This window comes from Epinephelus lanceolatus, chromosome 14 (assembly GCF_041903045.1).
Source record: "Epinephelus lanceolatus isolate andai-2023 chromosome 14, ASM4190304v1, whole genome shotgun sequence".
In the NCBI taxonomy this organism is placed as follows: domain Eukaryota; kingdom Metazoa; phylum Chordata; class Actinopteri; order Perciformes; family Serranidae; genus Epinephelus; species Epinephelus lanceolatus.
Window position 1 is genome coordinate 27,149,689 of NC_135747.1, and position 22,612 is coordinate 27,172,300.

At 41.5% G+C, this 22,612-nt stretch overlaps 1 protein-coding gene across 1 annotated transcript in view; it reads right to left on the reverse strand.

Annotated features, from left to right (window-relative positions):
• Window positions 1-1,092: 1,092 nt before the first annotated feature.
• The window catches only part of nalf1b (NALCN channel auxiliary factor 1b), a 108,526-nt gene continuing 87,006 nt past the window's right edge, over window positions 1,093-22,612 (reverse strand). Inside the window, exons 2-3 of the mRNA XM_033617088.2 lie at window positions 5,291-5,462; window positions 1,093-1,540 (exon numbers count right to left, since the gene is read on the reverse strand). Coding sequence (XP_033472979.2) covers window positions 1,239-1,540; window positions 5,291-5,462 — 474 coding nt within the window. The 3' untranslated portion in view covers window positions 1,093-1,238. The remainder of the gene's footprint in view (window positions 1,541-5,290; window positions 5,463-22,612) is intronic.

Here is a 22,612-nt window from a genome sequence, read left to right on the forward strand (position 1 = left end):
AAGTGAGTGATGTTGAAATGTTTGTAAAAATCTGTCACTGCAAAGGAAAACTGTCTTCATTTTATCTGCCACATAAGTTTGGTTGGTTTTAGGTTTGTCTAAACTGATTGCTTATGTCTCTTCCCCTGTCAGACTTCATTTTATCAGTCTTCCCAGAAAGCATAAACATGGTGAGTACAGCGCCGTAAAAGGAATCACAGTCAAAACCAAGAAAATAGTTCCCTACTTGTAATAAAATTTGGATAGATCCTGATGTGTTTCACAATTTAGCCAGGTGTTAGCTTTTCACTGATGCTAATTACTAAAATGTTTTGATCCTTTAAAACAGTGTTACCAGGCGAATATTATCTCTTAAAGCCAAGTGTAGGACCATAAACCTGTGTTAAACACAGTGCTTATTATGGACATCAGAACCACATCCAAAACCCAGTGAAGTTAAAATGGGATAGTGGCCAACAAACCAGCATGGCAGAGCTAAGTGACATCTGGGTGTGTGTGTGTGTGTGTGTGTGTGTGTGTGGGGGGGGGGGGGGGGGGGGGGCTCCATAAAAACATCATCGCTGCACCAGCCTGTTAGCTAGACTTTTAGGGTACATGTGAGCAACACACACTCCTCCTCTCTCACACACACACACACACACACACACACACACACATTTAAAGACATGCATACAAGCACACACACACCCACACGTACTCACGCACACGGTAAATCTAGAAACACAAACCATCTCACACAAACTTGCAGCTAATTAATTTTTTTTACACATTATCTGTCTTATTTAGAGAACACATTTTCTTCCTGTATGAGAGACCCAGAAACAAACACAAAGGATGAACATTAGAAAGAGAATATGATTGTGTTATTCCATAGTCAGCCAGTGCAACAGAAACCAATAATTGGAACACAGTGTAAAAAAGCGTAGTGAGAGAAACTCAGCCATGGGGAAGCCGACCTTCCCACTCAACAAAGGCTGTGGCATTGTCCCCTTTCTATCTAAGGGACTGGTTGAGTCCCTCAGTGTGTCTGTTTGTTTACTTATTTATTTGTTTTGATTGATTTGTGTGTCTTTCGTCTCAAAGCGTCCCACATTTTCCATTTGCCAGAAAGCGCTGCAGAATGTCCACAGGCACACAGCTCCAGCCGTTCGCACAACTGTGGCTGTATTTTTCCACACTGGTTGCCATGGTGAGGGAATCCCCCACCCCAACAACCTCACCTCCTCCTGGCAGCTCTATCACTCCTCGTTGGCGGGGCTCTCCTCCAGAGGCGTGATGGCGGGGAGGCCCAGTCCTGTTGCATTGTGGGATGCAGTGAGGCTGGCAACAGTGTGTAGGAGGACGAGGACCAGCAGGCAGAGTTTGAGCCGGCTGTTACACAGTCTGCAGGCTGCCGAGGAGCTGAGGGAGGTACGGTGCTGGCATGGCGGGTGAGTTCTTTTCAGGGTCCCCCGGGAACGGTTGTCCACTTTCAAGTCCCACCGCACGTCGCAGCACTCTGCTTTCGGGTCAACACCTGATGGATGGTCCTCCAGCAGCCCTGGGGTTTGTTTTTGGGGGAAGGGGGTGGTGGTGGGAGTGGAGATTTAAACAGTTAGCACACATGTTGTCTTAACATTTACTTTATAAATCCTGTCCTTGCCTCTTGTTACAAAAAGAATATTGCAGCTAATCCAGCTTCGCCCACTAGAAAAAAAAAAGAGATAAAAGACAAAATAACATTAATACATTCCTATGACTTTGATCATGAAATTATGGTTTGAAAGCACCGTGGCCAAGAGAGCTCAGTGATCTGCAACGTTAGAAAACGCAAGCAAATGAAAAGAAAACTCACAAGTAAATATTGTTACCCAATTTACCAAGGAAAAAGTCTTTTACATGCTTAGCAGTTTTTAGTGTCCCCCAAAAAACATATTTATTTGCAACTGGAGTTGAAATGAAGGTTATGATATTGTAACCTTAGTTCTATTAGCACAAGCAGAGCTCTTTACCTAAGCACTCTGTTGCTCCTACTCCGCTTGCTACAGACAGAGTAGGATGCTAAGACTGTAAGGCTCCTCTACATCCTGTGGGCTCTGCACATATTCGCACGTGCTGATTTGCCAGCTACCTTTATTCAAATTTCAGTGGTGACTGTGATTGGAAGAGTACAACCCATAGAGTCCAGAAGAGGATGGAGGGTGTTATTCTACATTTTCTATATTGTCAGAAAAGCCTGTGGAACGACCAAATCCAATTAAATGATCCAGATAACAAGTACTGTCAGTGTAGTTTATTCTAATGAGACGCAAAGCCCCATAACTGTCCCAAAAATATTAAAAACACACCAATGAGCTGCACTTTTACACTGGGAGATAAGTTTCTTCATTACAATGAACATGACAGGCTGTAGCCTATTTTGACTCAACCCCATATACATCACCCTAAATACTCACTAGTGCAGTGGATCTGTATTAATCTTAAAATTACCAGACCATTGTACCATTTTCTCCTGTCTGAGGAACATTTGACGAAACCTACAGTGCTCAGCTGTTTCAGATCTTCAAGACAAATTTGATCTATCTCAATTTATCTCCATTTATTCTGGCCATGTCAAACAAACATGCTCACATTTCAGCCTAGCATGGAGGAAAATGGAAGTCATGTCATTTTTATTGCAGGAGTTGAGAGGTGATTTGCATGAATACATGGTAATTATCATCATAGGGTCCCATATACATACACACATAGACAATATGATAATGACTGTAAGCAAATATATATGTGTGTGTGACCCATTTTTAAATATTTCTTCCAATGAGATGAAGGGGCTTGGAGTTGAGAGCTACAGACAGGCTGGGGGCATCAGCAACTATTAAAAACAGACTAACATAGTTGGTCTTTTGTTGATGATTGTAAAAATGTGACAGAATATTGCCAGTCTTATCCTTCAGTTTCAAAGAGTGAGAAAAGCAGCCTTGTTTTGTATTCTTAATGAATACATACATTTGTTGATTAATAGAAAAACTTAACTAATTATGACAAACACTTTGAATTTCTTCTTTTATACTGTACATGAATGTAACCTGATGCTCAATATGACCACTAGAGGGCGGCATCAACACATGATGTGAGTGTGTGTCTTTGTATTAATCAAGTTCTGGGGACAAAAGTCTGGTCACACAGAAAAACTGTGCTCCCACTTATTTACCTTCCATGTACATTGACAAAAAAAGGTCATCATGTGTGAATAAGCACCACATTCACTAACACTGATCAACAGAGTGCAGTACAGGCAGAACATAAAGATAGTGCTCCACTGTACAGCTGTCTCCTGGTGCTGTGAATGAATTGCTAACAATTTGTTGTAATGGTGTATCCCCTTGTTAGTCAGGTCAAACAGAACATCCTGTAACTGTAAAGTCACAAGTGTTCACTGTGAGACCATCAAAGGGTTGTGTTCTACTGAAGTATCATTGAGCAGGACCCTACGTTCAAATGTGTTAACAATGTGTTTGCTCATTGTACAATCCCAGTACACTGTTTGGCCCTTTCAAGTCTAAGGGAGGAGTGTCCTGATTCTTGTTGGGATAGAGGTGTAGGGCAAAGTGTTAGGGCTACATGGCCCTCAATACTGAGGTTTTTCAGAGGCACATTTCAAACCGAGTGTTATGAGAAATCATCAGAAAGATGGCTGTACAAAGAACAAAAGAAACTCCTAATTGTATTTTCTACGTTAAAAAACATTTAAAATTACGATACTCCGACTTCTGTGCGAGTCATGGATTGGCCATAACAAACACCATATTCAAGTACAGGGAGATTCATAAGTGTACCTGGTACCAGAACACTCTAGGCCAAAGATCAATGATTGACTTTGTGGTTGTATCATCAGATCTGTGGCTGTATGTCTTGGACACTCGGGTGAAGAGTGGAGCAGAGCTGTCAACTGATCCCCACTTGGTGGTGAGTTGGATCAGATGCTGGGGAGGCTGGCAAACCCAAGTGTGTATTGAGGGTGAACTGGGAACTATGGAGAAGGACTTTTGGTTGGCATGAAGCAAGTTCTAGCAAACCATTAGACACCTCAGGAAGTGAAAGCAGGGCTCATCTCAGGCTGTGCTCAGCAGGGGAGGAAAACTGCCTGCCTGGACTGGGGATATTGTTGAGTCTAAAGACTTGAGAAAACTCTCGTCCACATCCCTGGCAGAGGTCACTGAGGTAGTCAAAAAGCTTCCCAGTGCCAAGGCGCCGGGTGTGAATGAGATTTGCCCTGAGATGCTGAAGGCTCTTGACATTGTTGGGCTGTCTTTGCTGACACGCCTCTTTAGAGTCGTGTAGAGGTCAGGTACAGTGCCTGTGGAGTGGCAGATCAGGATGGTGGTTCCCACTTTAAAAAACTAGGGGACCAGAAGGTGAGCTCCAATTATCGGGGTGTCACACTGCTCAGGGTCCTGGGGAAAGTTTACTCCAGGGTGCTGGAAAGGAGGCTCTGACCTCAGATTCAAGAGGAGCAATGCCAATTCTGCCCTGACCATGAAACAGTGGACCAGCTCTTTACTCTTGCAGGGTTGTGGGAGTTTGCCCATCCAGTCTACACGTGCTTCGTGGACTTGGAGACAGAAGCTGCAGGATTATGGGGTACCTGTGTCATTGATATAAGCCATCCTGTCCCTGTATGACCAAAGTGAGTTGCCTATTTCTCACTTTAAATGTTGTCAGAAACATGTTTTAGCTCACTGCTGATGTCCATGCTCTTTAAGTTATGAGCAATGGACTAGCATCCATGCTTTCCGATATCTATCAGATAAATTACAGGCAAATGTCACTGTGATAATACCATTATTGCAATCATCATGTCTATTTATGTAAATACCATTCATGACGATGCTGATGATGTTTCAGGGTCTTGAAGTGTTATCCCATTTTATAGTTGAAGATTTCCACCCCTTGAAACTCTGTTCAAAGGGGCACTCAAAACTAGGGGTAGGGGTAAAAAGAAATGGGATGGGGCCTAAGTTTCACAGGTGAAGAGCATGATCTATAGTACATAGGGTGGGCAGAAGCAGTAGAGGTTCGAGATGCTTGTTGCTGTGGCTTCGAATCCTCGGATTTAAGGAAGTAATGCTCCTTTATCCCTCACATAGTCAACAAAGCACTTCGCTCCAAGTGCTCAGTTGAGTTGCTGAGCACTGAAGTGAGACTGGGCAGCTGCATGTGATACTAATCTTTAAAATAAGGTTAAAAGAAAACACGCACAGGAGCTTTATACAAACAGATTAATGCAAACACTGTAAGATATTTTTTGTACCTGTGCATATAAAACTGGGGCTGCCTCCATGAATGAGATCATCATTGTCGGGCAGGACGAAGGGGCACCGCTGCTGCACCTCCAGGCAGTACTGACCACAGGGGATTCGCTTACTGCAGTGCATCTGGGTGGTCTGGAAGTACTGAGAACACAGCCAGGGCTTATAAACCATCTAGGTGGGAGACAGAGAGGTGAGGGCAGGGGGGAGAGAAAGACAGGCGGAGGGGGCGCAGAGAGAGAGGATATTGATGAGTTAGGGAGGATTGCTTCAGATGATACGCAGTCACACACATGCACACTCTCACATGTATGTGCATCATCCATGACCTCTACAGCTATTGATTCACAAAGAACTGAGCAGATATCCTGGTGATCCTGATAGCCACTGTTTAATGAATGTGGCTGTTGCTGGGCAGCCGGTCAATATACAGTATTACACAACTTCCTCTTTAGAACAACTGTATCAGTGTGTGCTGCAGCTGCATTTCACAGTTTTCAGAGGCATAATTCAGATTTGTATTATCCAGTGATGCTCAAAATACACAGAGAATCCGCTTCTATTATGTACACCCTAAGTAAACTGTGAGTCAGTAAAAGCTAGTAGCTTGTAATTGTTCCTTCAGAAATCAAAACACCAAATTGGATGATCCATCACTACAACATTTACAGCTCTTTTCATACAATCTCTTTATATCAAATATGATAAATTCTAAGCTGATGCTGTTAGGTTGGTTTACACCAGCAATGCTTGTAAATACAGCAGGAGAATTGTCTTATTTTTTGAATCATCATCAGTTCACTAACATTTCATAGCAAAAACACAGGTGTGTTAAAGGGACAGTTCACCCCCAAATCAAAAGTGCATATCTTTTTCTTATCTGTAGTGCTATTTAGCAATTTGGATTATTTTGGTGTGAGTTGCTGAGTGTCTGCCTTCTCTCAAATATAATGGAACTAGATGGCACTCAGCTTGTGGTCCTCAAAGCGCCAAAAATACATTTGTAAAACTCAACAGCCATGTCTCTTTCCAGAAACAGAAATACATAGATAATGATTGTTGTGAGCAGTTTCATCCAGGAACTATTTTCTTTCCACCGAACTACTAATGCCAAACGTGTCACCATGCAGAAGGAAGAGTGCATCTACTCATGGATGAGAGGCTCGTGGTTGTGAAGAAACATTAATTAATGATGCCCTTCTTAGCTGAGCTGTAACATGAGCTAACAGTAGATGCACACTTCCTTTTGTGTGGCAACACCGTTGGCAAGTGTACTTCAGTAGAGAGAAAATAGTTCCTTTAAGAAACTGCTCCCAACAAGGTTTGTAGATTAACCTGAGTAACTGGGTCAAGATTTCTGGAAAGAGACATCAATGTAGAGTTTTTCAATTTTTGTAATGTAATTTTTTGGCCCTCTGAGCATCACAAGCTGAGTGCAACTAAATTCCATTACACTAAAGAGAAGAAAGTCTCTACATCCGATATCTTCAACACTCAGCAACTCACACCAAAACAATTGGTAAGAGGAAAAATATGTATTTTTGAAAACAAACTGAACTGTAAATTAAACTGTAAATGTGAGATTATCTTAAATGTGCAGTATATGTTAAAAAAAAAAGGTTCATATTACATAATGTTGATGTTTGTGTTCAGTAATTTCCTAATTCTTTTCTCACTTATTTTCTCAGCTCTACCAGTGCACAAGTGGGGACAAATGATTTACTTAGCACCTTATTTTTTTCCTTCCTCATGCAATAAACTTGTCACCTCATTGTGAGGTATTATCACCTGCAGCAATTTACTGGTATTTCCTGTGAAACACTCCAGGGATCACGAGGCAAACTAGCACCTGCTTGGAGCTAATCATCGCACCTAAAAACAGTGCACCAAACCATGTCACTCCCCCATAGATACTTACAGTACATGTTACTGTTGTGGTGGTGTCCATGTGTGTGTGTGTGAGTGTGAGTGCCAGAAAGAGGAGAGAGCAAGATCAAATGTGTATGTTGAAATACAGTATTTATGTAATAGTAATGCAGAGATTCTTTTGGATGACACATAAATACCAATAAATAAATAATCCCTGAACATAGCAAAGGAAAAATACACACAAGCACACAAAACAGAATGATTATTGATAAAAACTATTCGTCGAACTGTAGATGTAAATGGTTGCAATCCAGCCAAGATGTAGCCTAAGTAATGTAAAGCAGAGGAGAGGAGAAGAAAAGAAAAGAAAATGATGGTTAAATAATATTCCTGAAGAGCAGACATTGCAGGCTATGTCTGGGATAATAGAGCTAATGATAATTAGCATTAACATCATAGCATAACGTAATTAATGGGCTTATTATTTAAACATTTTTGCATAATGGAGGCACTAACATTTCCTTTTGCATTACTATTTAAGGCATAGTTACAGCCTCATCACTCATTCTGTTGTCTTTTCCAGGGTTGCAGCAGTATACTGTGAACCCATATGAAAATTGACGGTTACCATACTGTGTACATTTGCTTGTCTTGCTTGGTAGTAAATGACAGCCTGTCAGACTTTTCACACATACTTCCATTTTAAAAAAAAGTTTCAGGTTTCAGTGTTTGTTCAACCAACAAAAATCCTTATGTTTTTGTTGCTTTAAGCGTCATTGTAACTGATTATAATACCTTATATGTCATATATTGTCATGATCATGGGTTTGTTTATAGTCTGTCATTCTATGGACTTTGTTTTCTAGTTTTCTGTTTGTGTCCCTTGTTTCATGTTATTCATTCACGTTTAATCTGCTTCCTGTTTTATTTTGTAGATTATTTCCTCGTGTGTTGTGTCTGGTTTTACTTCCTGTCTTTGTGTGTTTTCTGCTGTCACACCTGTCTCGTTAGTTCTTCCCTGTTCCCAGAGTCTTCCCTTCACACCTGTTGTGTATTAGTATTGTTTGCTCCACCCTAGTGTTCCCCTCCACACCCTTGTTGTTAGCCAATCTCCATTTCCCTGTATGTCAATTTCCCTGAGCTGTGTCTCGTTCTTGTGATTAGTTTTCTGTGTATATATACCTGTGTGTTTCCCTTTATTCTTTGTCAGCTCGTCTATGTTCATCTCTGTGTATTCCTGAGCTCGTCCCTGTGTTCTTGATGTCGTCCATGCTCCGTATCCCATGTGATTTTCAATTTATTTTTTGTTCTGCTTTCATTTGGACTTTGTTACCTGCTGTATCTGGATGTTTTTTATTGGCTGTATTAAAGCTCACTTTTTGTCACCTCAACCAGCCTGTTAGTCTGCATCTGGGTCCTCCTTGAACTGTTAAGCGGCAATATATATTGTAATACATATAATAATAGTAATAACAGTGTAAGACTGCTCTGTAATACAGCATTAGTGTATGCTTGTGTGTCATTTTACAAATTAGTCCTCATATAAATGGGGAAAAGAGAAGGCAATATGTGATTCAAATGAGGGGAAAAAATGCAATGCATCAGAAAACTATTCTTAGAAAATGTCTGCCTTTGATTCATGTTAGTAAATTATTCAGAACTTGAGTGGGGGCATATTACTGTAAGTCAAAATGTTGCTGGAATAATAAAGAGAAGTTTAACAATTGCCTTTATTGTGACAAGTACCTATTGTCTGGTACTCACATATCCTTTGTGCTTGTAATGGCCACACTGAGATGTCATTTTGTAGCATCTGAAATTTATCATAGTATTATATCATTATGCAAATATCACTTCAACATAACATGACTGCTCGGTTGAGTCATCTGTCATGCCTGTTGTAGACTGACAGGCATATACGATATGCATGACTGAACATGTGCACAAATGGACATTCTGCACACATGCACAGATGCTGTGCAGTAAATTGCTGTGCGCTAATAATTGGATTTGCAGTAGAAGATAAGGTTGCTTCCTGAGGACACCGCACACACACACACACACACACACACACACACACACGCAGGCACGTACACTGCCCTTCTCTCTAATCTATCACTGTGTGAATGTCACAAATGAAAATGGCCTAATGTCACATCGTGTACATACAGCATCAGATGATTATTTCTAAATTATTAACATGCTGTGCATCTGTGTATGCGAGAATAGAAGCGTCCATGTATGTGTGAGTCTTTTGCATTTCGCTTGTGCAACACATTTTCCACCTCATGTCCTCCTGTTCCCTGTGTATGGACAACTTCTCCTAATGTAGCTGTCAGCACGAGGAGATAAAGACAAACTGAGTGAAATTCAGCAACGCATCACGTTAGACTAACAATGTCACAGGCAGTGAGTGTCAAGTGGTGTCTGTTTTGGTATTTATCAGACATTTCCCATACTCAGCAGAACGTCAGACAACAATGTTAAAGTCAAGGTCTGTCTGGTTGCACCGAGGCTCGGACATAAATCAAAAAATGAAAAGCTGAATAATCAATAACATCACAACTAAAGAGATTATCATTAAACAACGCTTCAAGCAGCCCCTTAGCTCTCACTTGAGTATGGCAACCATTTCCTAGCAGAATTGAGGTCAGTGGTCATTAGTGGAACTTTCTATAGGCAACATAGGCCCCCAATTATTTTTTTTTTACATTTTTTTTTAAGTTACACTTTACATCTATACCTGTCCAGACCCATATGTAGCCATGACAGTTGACAATACTTCAAATACGGATGTTGCTGCAAAGAAGCTAGATATTCTAAAACATGGTTGCTTCACACACATCTTCCGCCCGGCAGCACACCAAAGTGGTCGAAATCCGGCGCTTGGGCAGTGACTTACAGCGTCAGACACCGACGAAAAAGCTGTCCGCTAACTTCAGCATGATACGCTGCGTCAGGGAGAAACATGGCAAGACAAGGACGAAAGTTAATGTCCGAGTGGGGAAGGTGGGAGGATTATGGATGGGTCTACCAAATGCTGACTTTCACCCAAGAGAGCGGTGTTTGTGTCCCGTATGATTCTCAAGATTCTCTCTAAACCTAACCATATGCTTTTGTTGCCTAAACCCAACCATGTGTGTTTGCTGTTGAAGGAAAAAAACTCAATTCGCGGAGTTGTACCGACATAGTGCGTTTATTTTGAAAGTGTTAAAACGTTAAACTTTCTGTGAAAATGTAAGTGTATCTTAATAGAAGAAAATGCATGTAGCAGTCAGAACTTATCATGGTGTCCCAGAACGTCACCAACCAGCGCACCCAGGGTACCTTGCACGTCGTATGTGGACGTGGAAAGTCCATGACCAAGCACGTCAATACTGTATGTGACAAGGCCGGTGTGAGAATGTGTTAGAACGGAAGGTCAGCACAGTTTCAAAATGGACACCCAAGATTAGTGTCACCAATTCTGTATCTGACCAGATGTCTCTCCTACTGTTCCTGCATTATTAAGTTTCATAATGGCCAGCAATGCATTTTTCATAACATTACAATGTAACGGTGAAAGTAACCTTTGACCTTGTGGATATAAAATGTCACCTCACCATTTTATCCTATTATCTATTTGTGTGAAATTTTGACATAATTAGCAAATGAATTTTTTAGTTTAAGCCAAAAACATGTTTTTTAAGGCCACAGTGACCTTGACCTTTGACTGACAAAATCTTATCAGTTCATCCTTGAGTCCAAGTGGACATTTGTGCCAAAGTTGAGGAAATTCCCTCAAGGCCCAATTTAAATATCATGTTCACAAGAATGAGATAAATGCAAGGTCACAGTGATCTTGACCTTTCACCACCAAATTCTAATCAGTTCAGCTTTGAGTCCAAGTGGACATTTGTGCCAAATTTGAAGGATGTATTGACAGATGGACAGATGGACGGACCAATGTATGGACTGCCAGACTACCCAGAAACATAATGCCTCTACCCACGTCTATCACTGGTGCTGAGGCCGGAAAACAAGAACACAAATTTTTCAAATTTGCACATAAAGTGTTCGCTTATTGTTTTTTGTTTTAATTCAATTTGTTTGCTAAGTTGTTTCTTTTGTTTATTTGTGTTGATTTATATAAATATAAAAGATAACAGCAGTAATTGGGGCGCAGGAGGAGCTTGCCTAGGATGCCGAAAGTGCTAGGCCCAGCACTGTCAGTGTAACTAATGCTTATTCACAAGGACAAAGAAGTAGGTTGGATCTAGGTGACTCTCAGACCACATGACCAGAACAAAAAAGGGCAAGCATGCCCCGTGAGCCTGCCAGTCACCAGAACATCTGTTTGAAGTGCAACAGATGTGGTGTAGAAACCACAGCTCTTTTTGGCCCTTTGCCACACAGTCATATCCTTTTGCACTCAGTCCCAGTTAGTGAGGCCCACTGCTGCTGCTGCACACGAGATCTCCACTCCCTCAACCATCAGTCTTCTGTAGACGCATGACTAGTAATTTATCATCCTGCTGTCAAATCTCAGAGAGGAAGAAAGAGACGGCAAGTGGGAGAGACAGGGAGAGGAGTGTCATGATAGAGATAGTGGTGGGATGAATTCTTTCTTTCCTTTATGTAACTTTTTTCCAATCTGGTGTCTTCTCTTGACCCCCTTGGGGAGAGAGTAAAATACTGCCTTCTCCTCAATCACCGACTCAGTGAGTTAGAGGTCAGCCAGCTGGCTCTCAAATTTTCATTCCCCCTTTTCTGTCACCTTTCACTTCCTTTTACATCTCCCATCCGCTTTTGCTGTGCTGAACTCCCGTCACTGTGTCATCTTTCCCATCGAGGGTGCGACTAACACGGTCTCACAACACAGGCCTCATGGTTCAATTTACTAGTGGTGCTTTTACCGTAAATTCTCAAGTAGAGGCACACACGAAAAAAATGGAAAATGTATTTTCAAATAATGAAGGAGAACTTAATGGATCACAACACTTATTCACTACTTCAGTATTTATTTATCAAAAGTAGCCGACAATAATTAATGTCAGTGTGAAGTAAATACTATATCAATACAAGAACAAAGCGTGTCACAATGACTGCTGTGTTGTTTTGAAATTCCCTTTTTAACAGAACTACTGTTCTCACACACTAATCATTTATAATTGCCTCTACTTTGCTGTTTTTCTGTGCTTTTCATGCATGTTTGTGTGGTGGAAAATGTATGCTGCTTTGGATAAAAACAACTGCTAGATTACTGTATATAAATGCAATGCATGTAGTGTATGAGAATGCCCTCGTGAAGATACAGAACAAATGTATGTCGTCATCTTGCTGTGCCAACACAACTGAGGTGGCAATGTGCAGTGTCTCTGCTGCCTGCTGACAATGGGCGCAGCAAAGGTGGTAGATTTTCTAAATCAGTGGTTCCCAACTGGTGGATGGTGGGTCCATCCTGAATGGACTGCAAGTGACTCCAGAATGTTTTGAGTTTGTAAAAAACGCATTTTATTTTGCACTGAATTTACAGCACAGAGCTTTTATTTTGAAGTGCTGTTTCCTGCTGTAGAGTTAGTGAATAAGGGACAGCGACCACACAGAGACAGCAAACTAGCTCAATGCCAAACGCAAGTATGACACTGACTATATTAAAATGTGTGGTTGTTTAACTAATGACTGAGGAGAAATCTAGACACCGTGGCTGGACCAATTGGGAACTACTGTTCTAAATCATCTCAGCTAATTGATAACAAAGTTTGGAGAACGCCACCACAGTAATGACAACTTGTTTACATCTATTTGCGCAATGCAGCGATATCTAGAGGCTGCATGAATTTCAAACAAAGGTAATGGTCAGAAGACTGCAGAGATGAACACATGCAGATGTGCTGAAGGTGAAAACACATCTGCTAAAGTTCATAATGACAACATTTTTATGAGCATACAGGGAACATGGATTGTATAAAGAGATACAGCTTGAGTCAAATTGGTCTGGTCTGAAAATTTGCTTTTGTAATTTAAAAATTGACTGAAAAGATTTAGCTGATACTACAATCCAGTCTTTGGCTCTACAATGCATATCATTTTTGTATTGCAAAATATAATGCCACAATATTTTGTTATGGCCGGCTCCTCCCCCTGCACTCCACTGGTTTGCTTGACTTGGTGATCTGCAGAGTTGACACTCAGCTGTCTCCTGGATTGGATTATTTTATAACGATTAGGCTAATAAGGTTGTAATTGATGGAAGGCCTTACCCTGCCCTGTGGTATTGGTTTTAAGTGGCCCCGGATGGCCCTGCCTTGTCAGTGCCTCGTCTTTAATGTTTTATCTGGACTTGTGGTTGTGGCTAAACTGCTGACAGAGGCTGAGGGAGATGGTAGAAACGCACCACTTTACTGCAACCCATTTTTCTTCAGCATGCAGTACAGTGCAGTGGAGCTACAGAGAGGCACAGACACACATAAACACATGCAGAGTCTCATGAGCCGCCTTGTCAATTACAACTAACAGCCATTCACTGCTTCGATGCATTTGGGCTGTCCTCTTTTCTTGTATCCTCTTTTCTGCTCTGCTTATTTAAATGATCCTCAGCTTAAATAATGGACCAGGACAAGTGTACAGCACAATAGCCTGGTATTAGCATATTTGTAAGTTGTGTCAGACTGCAGCATGGGAGTAAAACAACAGAAGGATGTGATGAAAAACTTGTAATTGAGGTTACAAGTTTCACAGAAAAATATGCTTTCTTCTGGTTTTCTACACCAAATTTTTTACACTGATTTGAACTGATTATATTTTGTCTCCCTGCACCAAACGTTGTAAAACAGTGAACAAGCACAGCTAAGAAAAAACGCAAATTCACGGCCCACTCTCACTGAAAAACGACCGCAAAGGTTGACTGTGCAAGCAGTGTATTACGACCCATACTTAGATTTATTGTACGGTGATGCCCTCTAGTGGCCGTAGTAAGCTAATTAGTACAGGAGCAGAGAAGGAGGTGACATGACGTAACAAAAAACAGTGACAAAGTCGATGTAATGATGTACAAATATTAGGGATGTTAATTATTGGATGCATCGTGATGTGGACATGGATGATTCAGCACCGATTTGCAAATGTCAGTAATCGATTATCTCAGTGTTTGTAAACCTGATATTGAGCACAAAAGTCAGCAGTTGCAAGCATGTTTAAATTCAGTGTCTGATGATTACATTTTTGCGAGATGAAGTATATTGTGTACATTTGCTATGCCATCACCCACAGTTACATTAGTTACATTAACAGCGCAGAGCAGCAATCAGCAGTAATGTTAACAAACTAGACCAGCTGACCAACACACACAGCAGCATCAAGCAACTTATAACACCTCTGTGGTGAAGAAAATAACTCTGAACTCAGTCTGTTTCACCTCAAAAACCCTGTACATGGCATGCTGAGCGACTTGGCTTTCCCCACAGCTACCATGCTGCAGAGGCTGCTCAAGAAGTAAAGTTAACAACACAGAGGAGCACTCTGCCTTCCCTCATTTCGTTATTCTCATATAGGTAGGACACAGTAAGGTGTTTTCACATTAATTAATTCCTAAATGAATGCAGTTAACCTTTTAAAATAAAAAGGTTGCAAACCAATCACTAATCAACAGTATGTTAATTACATACTGTGTCCAGTGAAATATTACTGTATGCAAATACTAGACACAATATCCCACAGTGGGTTAGCATGACTGACTGCAGATGGATACAATCTGACTGCCACTCCCTGGTTTAACAGCCAGGGCGTGGACCTAGACAAAAGCCACACTTTATGCAAGTAAATTCATATTTTTATTTAATTATGGATCATTGAAAATGCAGATGCACGTAATGTTTTAAAAGTATCAGGTAGTCGCACAGTGTCAAAAATAAATCATGAATAGAAATTGAAAATTTCGATGCATCAAGATGTATCGATAATTTTCTTAAAATCAAATCGTGGCCCTCTGAATCGTAATCGATTGAATCCTGAGGTGCCTGGAGCCTCCCACCCCTAACAAATATCAAAGAAACCCCTATAGGGTGGAAGGAAGGGGTGCTCGATGGGTCAAACAAACACAGCACTTTCACCCAGGAGACTGCTGTTTGTGTCCCAGAGTCAATGTTGACTTATTTTAATAAAAACTAGGCCTGTCAAGGGATTTAAAAAAAAGTATCTAAATTAATCGCATACGTCAACTTTTGCTGTGAAAGTATTTTTAAAAATTCAGTTCAAATAAATTTTGGCAGATGTGTCGTAGTAAAGCTGCTGGATTTTGGACACAATTGTCTCCCTGTCCTCTACCACCGAAACTGGCCTGGAGTCCATTGCAATCCATTTTGCAAGGGAGTTAATTAGTCGGTCACAGGTGGACTTACTCAGTTTGAACGCCTGGTCGAGTGTGGCTTGGCCAGGCTGGCTGCTAGTGCTAGCATCAGAGGCAGTGCTAGCTCAGACCTCCAGGCTTGCTTCTAAGTGCTTTGCGATGAGGTGATATTTTGGCTTGAAGCACTCCGATGGTATGAAAATTTCTTACTGCAGAAATTGCAGAGGACAGTGCTCCTATGAACACTTTCATCTCTCTGTTTTTTAAATGTTCCATTCATGGGACCAAGTAGCGCCTTTTGTCTGCCTCCATCATGTGACAAAGCAACTGTGGCCTTTAATGATGCGCAGAGTCAAAGGGCACCATGGATCAAAATGAATGCATTATTTTGACAGCCCTAAAATAAAAAACATAGCCTAGTATGCTGACATACGCTAGTGACAAAAGTACTTACAGTATTTAATGCCAAACCATGATGTTTTTCTTTAACCTAACCACAAAGGTTTAAACCAGAATTGTGTGCGCTTCATGAAACTAATCACCTGGTCACAACTGCAACTGTTATAACAGTAATACCATTTTGGAGTCGGTCACATGAGTTCTTCAGTAAGTCAGTGAAATTCAACCTAATCTGTTGTTTATGTGTGAGACAGCATTGCAAAATCGTCATACTTCCTCTGAGTATATTAAAGAACTAGAAATGGTTAAAGAGAATGCTTTTGGATTTGTGTCTCTTTGGATTTTCCTGCTAATTTTAAGACATTTTTTTTTTGACCCTATGCACTGTATACTGTCCGCTGATGAAAATGTAATTCCCCACACCCAGTCCACAGAAGCACAGATTATCATTCTGCATGCTCTCCACAGTGTTGGATAAAATGAGCAGTCCATTCAAGCAGTGACACTAGGGCAGTCCAACATGTGCGGGGTCAAATAGAGATTGTTCTTTAGTAGGAGCCAGCATGTAAACTATCGCTTTAATTCCTACACCAGCAGCAGCAGCAGCAGTAGCAATGCCCCATGGGAGCTGCACCACAAGATGGGGGCTGAAGGGTCAAATCGCAAAGGTTACACCAAATATAATCTGTAAAAAAAACATCCACATTCACATATACAAACAAACGAGTGTGCATGGCTAAACACGTAGGTACGTCAATGAATGTGATCAAGCGTGAACTCAAACACAAAGAAAAAACAAACCATGGGTCCCCTGCAAGGAAAGTGCATGTATAATCAATATCACGGCAAAAACACCCCGCTAACTTCAGCAGATAACATTTAATTGGCTGGGATGTATTTATGTGCGTTTTCTTTTATGTACAGTGAAAACATGCATGTGTGTATATTGACTAGCCTGAGGCGCCAGCAGCTGGCGAGCACACCATGTCAACAGCAGTTACATAGAGAAAACGTTACATAGCTAATGATCTAAACAACAAGACAGGCTAAAATAAAAAGGCAGGTTTAGCCAAGGTGGTTAGAGGAAGCAGTAAGAGCGCGATTGTAAAACAAAAGGACAAGAGAGGCTGCTGGCAGACTGCAGCCACAACACAATACATTGATTGAAAAGAGAAGTGCGCAGAAAGAACGCATGCAACTCCCTGAGAGGCACCTATTCAATTACATTCATGTTATATTTGAATGACTGTGTGGACACATGAGGCCTGGTTTCTCATTGTGACCCACCTGCTGTTTGTGGCAGATGGACAGCTTAAACACACACAGCACACATACACACACACACACACACACGCAACAACAGCTAAACATATCTTTTTAATATGGGCTGCTCGTTTGTCAAACAAAAGCCATGCTAATGTAATTACCACACACCAAGGACATACAGTATTACATTAAGTGAGGTTATTAAAAGGAGAATATATGCAAACAAATAGAGAGACAGAGGGAGACATGTGTGTAAAAAAATAGAATAACCTCAGACTACAGACTGCACCGAGTTCACCAGACTGTTATGCTGAGACGTTGCCGGGCCATGTTTCAGTGTAGTGCGCTACTGAAAAGGGAAAAATACAACAAATATGATGAGTGCTGAATCACAAAATAGGAGCGGTACAGGGAAACATGAAAAATTAATGAATGAAAGATACGGTCATGGCAGTGTGTGAATTAATAATGAAAGAATGAATTTCCTCCAAGCAGAAGGTGTTCACTGCCTGCAAGAGTGTGTCAGGTTGTGCAGGTGTGAGCCTCTGAGACGAGTTGATAGACCAGTTGATAAAGTTACCATGGAGCTCCCATCACACACACATTTATAAACATGAACTGTGCGAGAAGAGCGCAGAGAACTTCACTGTGATTCCATTAAGGTGGTGACTGCATTATCATGTTATAAAGGAAAACCAGTTGCAGTGGTTCGTCTGATGTGTGCTTGGTGTGGAGTTCTGATTCAGGACATTTTCTCAGATTCAGACTTTTTCTCTATCAAGGCTTTTCCATTGGTGTTTTTGGCCGCAGTCAAACCATGCAGCGTTGACTTAAGTTTCCATTACCAGTTTAAAAACAGAGGTGTGCCAAGATACGCCTAAAATGGGCCGTCTCTGGAGTTGGGCCAACAGTGCGCCCAACCATACAGACTGAGGTGACGGGCTTCTTCCAAAGCATCAAATTTCAATGTCAATCAATCAGTAAATTTAACTGTCAAATCATACAAGGTACAACTGAAGTTAAATGCAGCCCCCTCAGCTTCTCCAACTTGTGCATATCAATTCAAATTGAGCACAGATGTTTAAATAAAGTGCATTAGGATTTAAAAGAAATGTCAGAGAGGCACATTTTATATACATATAGTTAGCTAGCCTGAGAAAAAATAATTTAATCCACTGTGCCACTCAAAGTCTGCTGGCAACTACAAGCAATTTACGCGCAGGCCCCACTGCCTGTGTGAGACGCACTGCTCCTGTGTGGCTCGGCTGCTGTTCAGAGATCCAGAGTCTCGCCTAGCTTTTCTGTGTGCGACGGGCAGGAAAAATAGACAGTGAAAATGGTTCTTTGATAATCATATTGACATCACACCACCTTTCACTACAGCTTCAATGTCTCTATCTGTCAATTTAACATCTGTATAAAATTTTATTTTCACTCAACACTTTCTTCTTGTTTCAAAATAAAAGCCCTCTGACGACATTTCTGTGAACAGAATCCCTTCATTCGTTAATATTTGGAGGTTTGTGTTGCTGACGAGTGTTTATTTGATATCATCCTTCATTCATTCAGTCATTATCCATAAAAGCTTATACTACTCAGGGTCACTGGGGGGCTGGAGCCTGACAGAAAGCATTCATGCTCACATTCACATTAGCGGACAATTTAGAGTCACCAATAATGCAACCTGCGTGTCTTTGGACTGTGGGAGGAAGCTGGAGAACCCAGAGAAAACCTGCGCTGACACAGGAAGAACATGAAAACTGCCACACATGCCAAACAGGCAGGATCTAACCCTGAACCGTCTTGCTATAAACGACAGTGCTAACCACCTGACTTCCTCACTTGGAGACAAAAAGTGAAAGAGCGTTACTCTGGTGTGCTCCAGCAGCACTACACCACTTCTGAGACACTGCGAGCAAGCTAAAGGAGATGGGCATGCAGTGTAAGGGAGAATTAAAAAAAGACAGCGGGCAGAAAAATGCACACAATGTGAAATAACATGGTTCACAAGGAAAGTTAGCACATCATCTGAAGACACACCCTCAAGCGGGGATCCCTGCTATATGGAGATTCCACACTGGGCTGACGTGCCGAGTCAAACTGAGTCAAGCCAAGCCATTTGTATAGAAAAGCCTTATAGCACTGCCAGTAGGTTGACATAACAAATGAAGCTTGGCAAAAGTTTAAACAGGAGGGCTTTCTTCATTCTTACTCTATTTATTCTCTCTTTCTCCCTCCTCTGTTTCCCACTTACAACTCAATCAGCTGACTGAGAGTGTCACACAAATCGTATTTTGCCACAGTCTCTGTCAGCCAATCATCTCGTTGATGTTGAATTTTAAAGCTGCTGCTTTCTCTGCTGCTGTCAGCTGTCATTTCAGCGTGAGATCGATGCAACCCTTTTCCACCCCATTCACCTCCTGTTGTCATCACAACCAGCGCCCATAGGTTGTTCCTGTGAGCTCATCAGAAGTTTTGCTCCACGTCATATCCATCCAGATCTTCAGTCATTGCTCTACAACCATTCACCATTAACTATACTCCATCATTGGATATTCCTGTGCAGCTCACGGCATCACTACAGCCTTAAAATAATAATGGGGTCAAACTGACAAAGTCTCCCTTCATATTTCAACTTTTCTATTGTGCACTATGTCAAATAAATCAATTTAGGTCTCTCCTGGCTGAACTATCGGATGGACTGCCATGAACTTTGGTACAGATATCCCTGCCCGTATATCTCATCATACAGTATTTGTCTCGTAAAGTTAACAGCTTTCCAGTCAAGCCGAAAAGTCTTAAAAAAGAGGTCAGGACACTGAAATTTTTGTTCTTTTAGTCTGCTCTGAAAGTTTGTGATCCTGGTACTCCAAACCGTAAAACTCCTCTGTAAGAATAGAGAACGCAGAGACAGAGAGAGTGTCAGGGAAAGACGCAGCGATGAGAAATTATGAATGTGAGGATGGAGATGGATGAAGAAGAAAGAGGACATTTTCTACAGGCAGCACATCCATATGCACAAAACATTTGCCCTAAAACTCATTTTGTTGATTAATCGAGGTTATCTGGATGTAATTCATCGGCACTGTCAGGCTGACACTTACACTGATAATTAATTTGACAAAGATAATTATCAGCAAGATGGGCCTACTGTGAGTGAGAGTGATGAATCAACACCCACTGCAGTCATACAGCCTGCTGTTAGCTCTACTGGGCCATGCTTGTATGCATGTGTGACGTGTACCTGCAGCTCAGTTATCAGCTCTTCCTGCCTCTGTGGGGTCCCATTCCTGCATCCCCAGCCATGCAAACCTGTTAAACACAGCGAGTAATCCCGGCAACAGACAACTGTTCACCATTACCGCACAGTATCGCAGGAAAATCCCTTCCTCCTCGCGCGACTGCTGTCTCTCCTGCTGCTATACATGCCTCCCCCCACCCCTACCTCACTCCCCCCTTGTCTCCCTCTGCAGTGTGTACTGCAGCAAGTGGATGAAAAATGGCCTGGAAGGGGGGGCTGGCGCAAGGTTGCCAGCAGAGACATAACAGATATACACACTCACCTTCAGACATACACTGTGCTCTCTTTCTAGCTTCGCCGTGCTATTTCTCTAGCTTGCTCTCTTTCTGTCTCATTTACAGGAGAAGCAAACACACATGTAGAACAGAGAGACAGAGAAGGAGGGATGGTGGTGTCTTTCCAGGTCTTTACAGTATTAATATCCTACAGTTGTCACTAGCTTGTTGTCAGAGAGTTTTCCTCCCATGGGTGCCACTGACCCAGCCAGGCGAGCCATGTCAGGCCCGGTGGATCGGATCGTTTGAAACTGAGCTCATGTCCTAAATTGGCCAGCTGAATACCTTCTCTGTTTTAAAGGTGCACAGTACAAACACATGTGCATCCACATATACTAAACATTTCCTTTAATAACTCCCCTCAGATGTTTTGCTATTCAAATCCTCATAAAAAGAAAATCATTCAATCCGTGTTTATCTGGCACAGGCGTGAAAGATAAAGTCAGGGAGAGAGAGGAGAGAGAGGGATCTTCAAAGGGTGTCACTGGAGTTTATCTCCGCTTCAGTAATGAATACTTTGATTTTGTGTACAATTTGGGACCAAACTGTCAGCTTTTTTTTCAACAAAAATTGTTGCTCCCTGTAAAGATAGAATCTAATTATTCCAAGGTCATGCAGTAACCGCGTGCCGATGCCCCGTTTGTGTCCCAGTTGTTTCTGCTTGAGTCAGCAAAACCTCCTCACTGCTGCCACAGGGTGACGTGACACCTTATGCAGATAACAATTCTTAAAACATTTCGCCATGTAAAGATATCATAATAATAAGTATAATTATGTTCACTGCAGCTAACAAAGTTCCAGCATAGCTTTAATTTCATCCTTTTGTTGCCAGAGTTGCTGAGCTGCATTCAAGTGTAAGAGGGACGGTCCAGTTACTGCATTGTATTCTTCTATTCACGAAACTGTGTCTTTAATCTTATTGTCTTTATTCCAGCCTCCCTATTACTAATGTGACCTTTAAAAGTCAATCTCTCACTCAGTGTCCCAAATCTCTCTTTAGCTGATAAAACAGAATAATTTTCTAATAATAATAAACAGTACAAACATACAAATAGTTCACTCATTTTCTATAGCATTTACTGTCTGCAATAATGACAACACTGTCTCCTAGAAATGACCTCTATATACAGTACTAAATGGTTTTGGCCTATATGCTTTAGAGGTTTAAATGTGTATAAACAATATCAGTCAATATGATTACAAAAGTGGGACATACATTAATGCATCTGATGTTTTACCATTAGATGAAGATGCGCTGTAGTGTGAGTAGATTTAGTTCAACATGAATGAGGTGTTTTCAGCATGAAGCCTGGAACATGTAAGAAACAAAAGCAAATACTGATGTTTGTGTACACGCTTGAAGTACACACACAAACACATGTACATGGGCAATCTCTAACACGGCAGAAAATCAGCACTATCAACTGTTTAATTACCAGACGAGCAGCTACCAGAGCTAAGGGGGCATCGATAATGGAGGTCTTGTCTGGGCAGGTCCAGCCACAGGCTTGCTGTGAACCCATGACTGGCTGCTAAAGCACATCATCACACACAACAAATCCGGTATAGAGGCCAGCTCCACTGACAAGAGGTTTGACTCTGAACCTCTCATATAAAACAATGCTGTAATGAATTCTACTTTTGTGAAGCTCACAATGTTCAGTCTTTGTTGAAACTGTGTCACAGGGGTTTTTATTCAACTAACTCTGGTCGTGTTTTCGGTTGTGGCTCATGGTGGTGTTCGCACAGGGTTATTCCTGTGTTCCCTGTGTTGTCAAGGCCCTATGTTCTCAGGGTCCTATGTTCCCAAGGTCCTAAGTTCTTGGGGTCATATGTTCAGAAAGTCCTATGTTCCCAGGGTCCTATGCTCTCAGGATCCTGTGTTCAC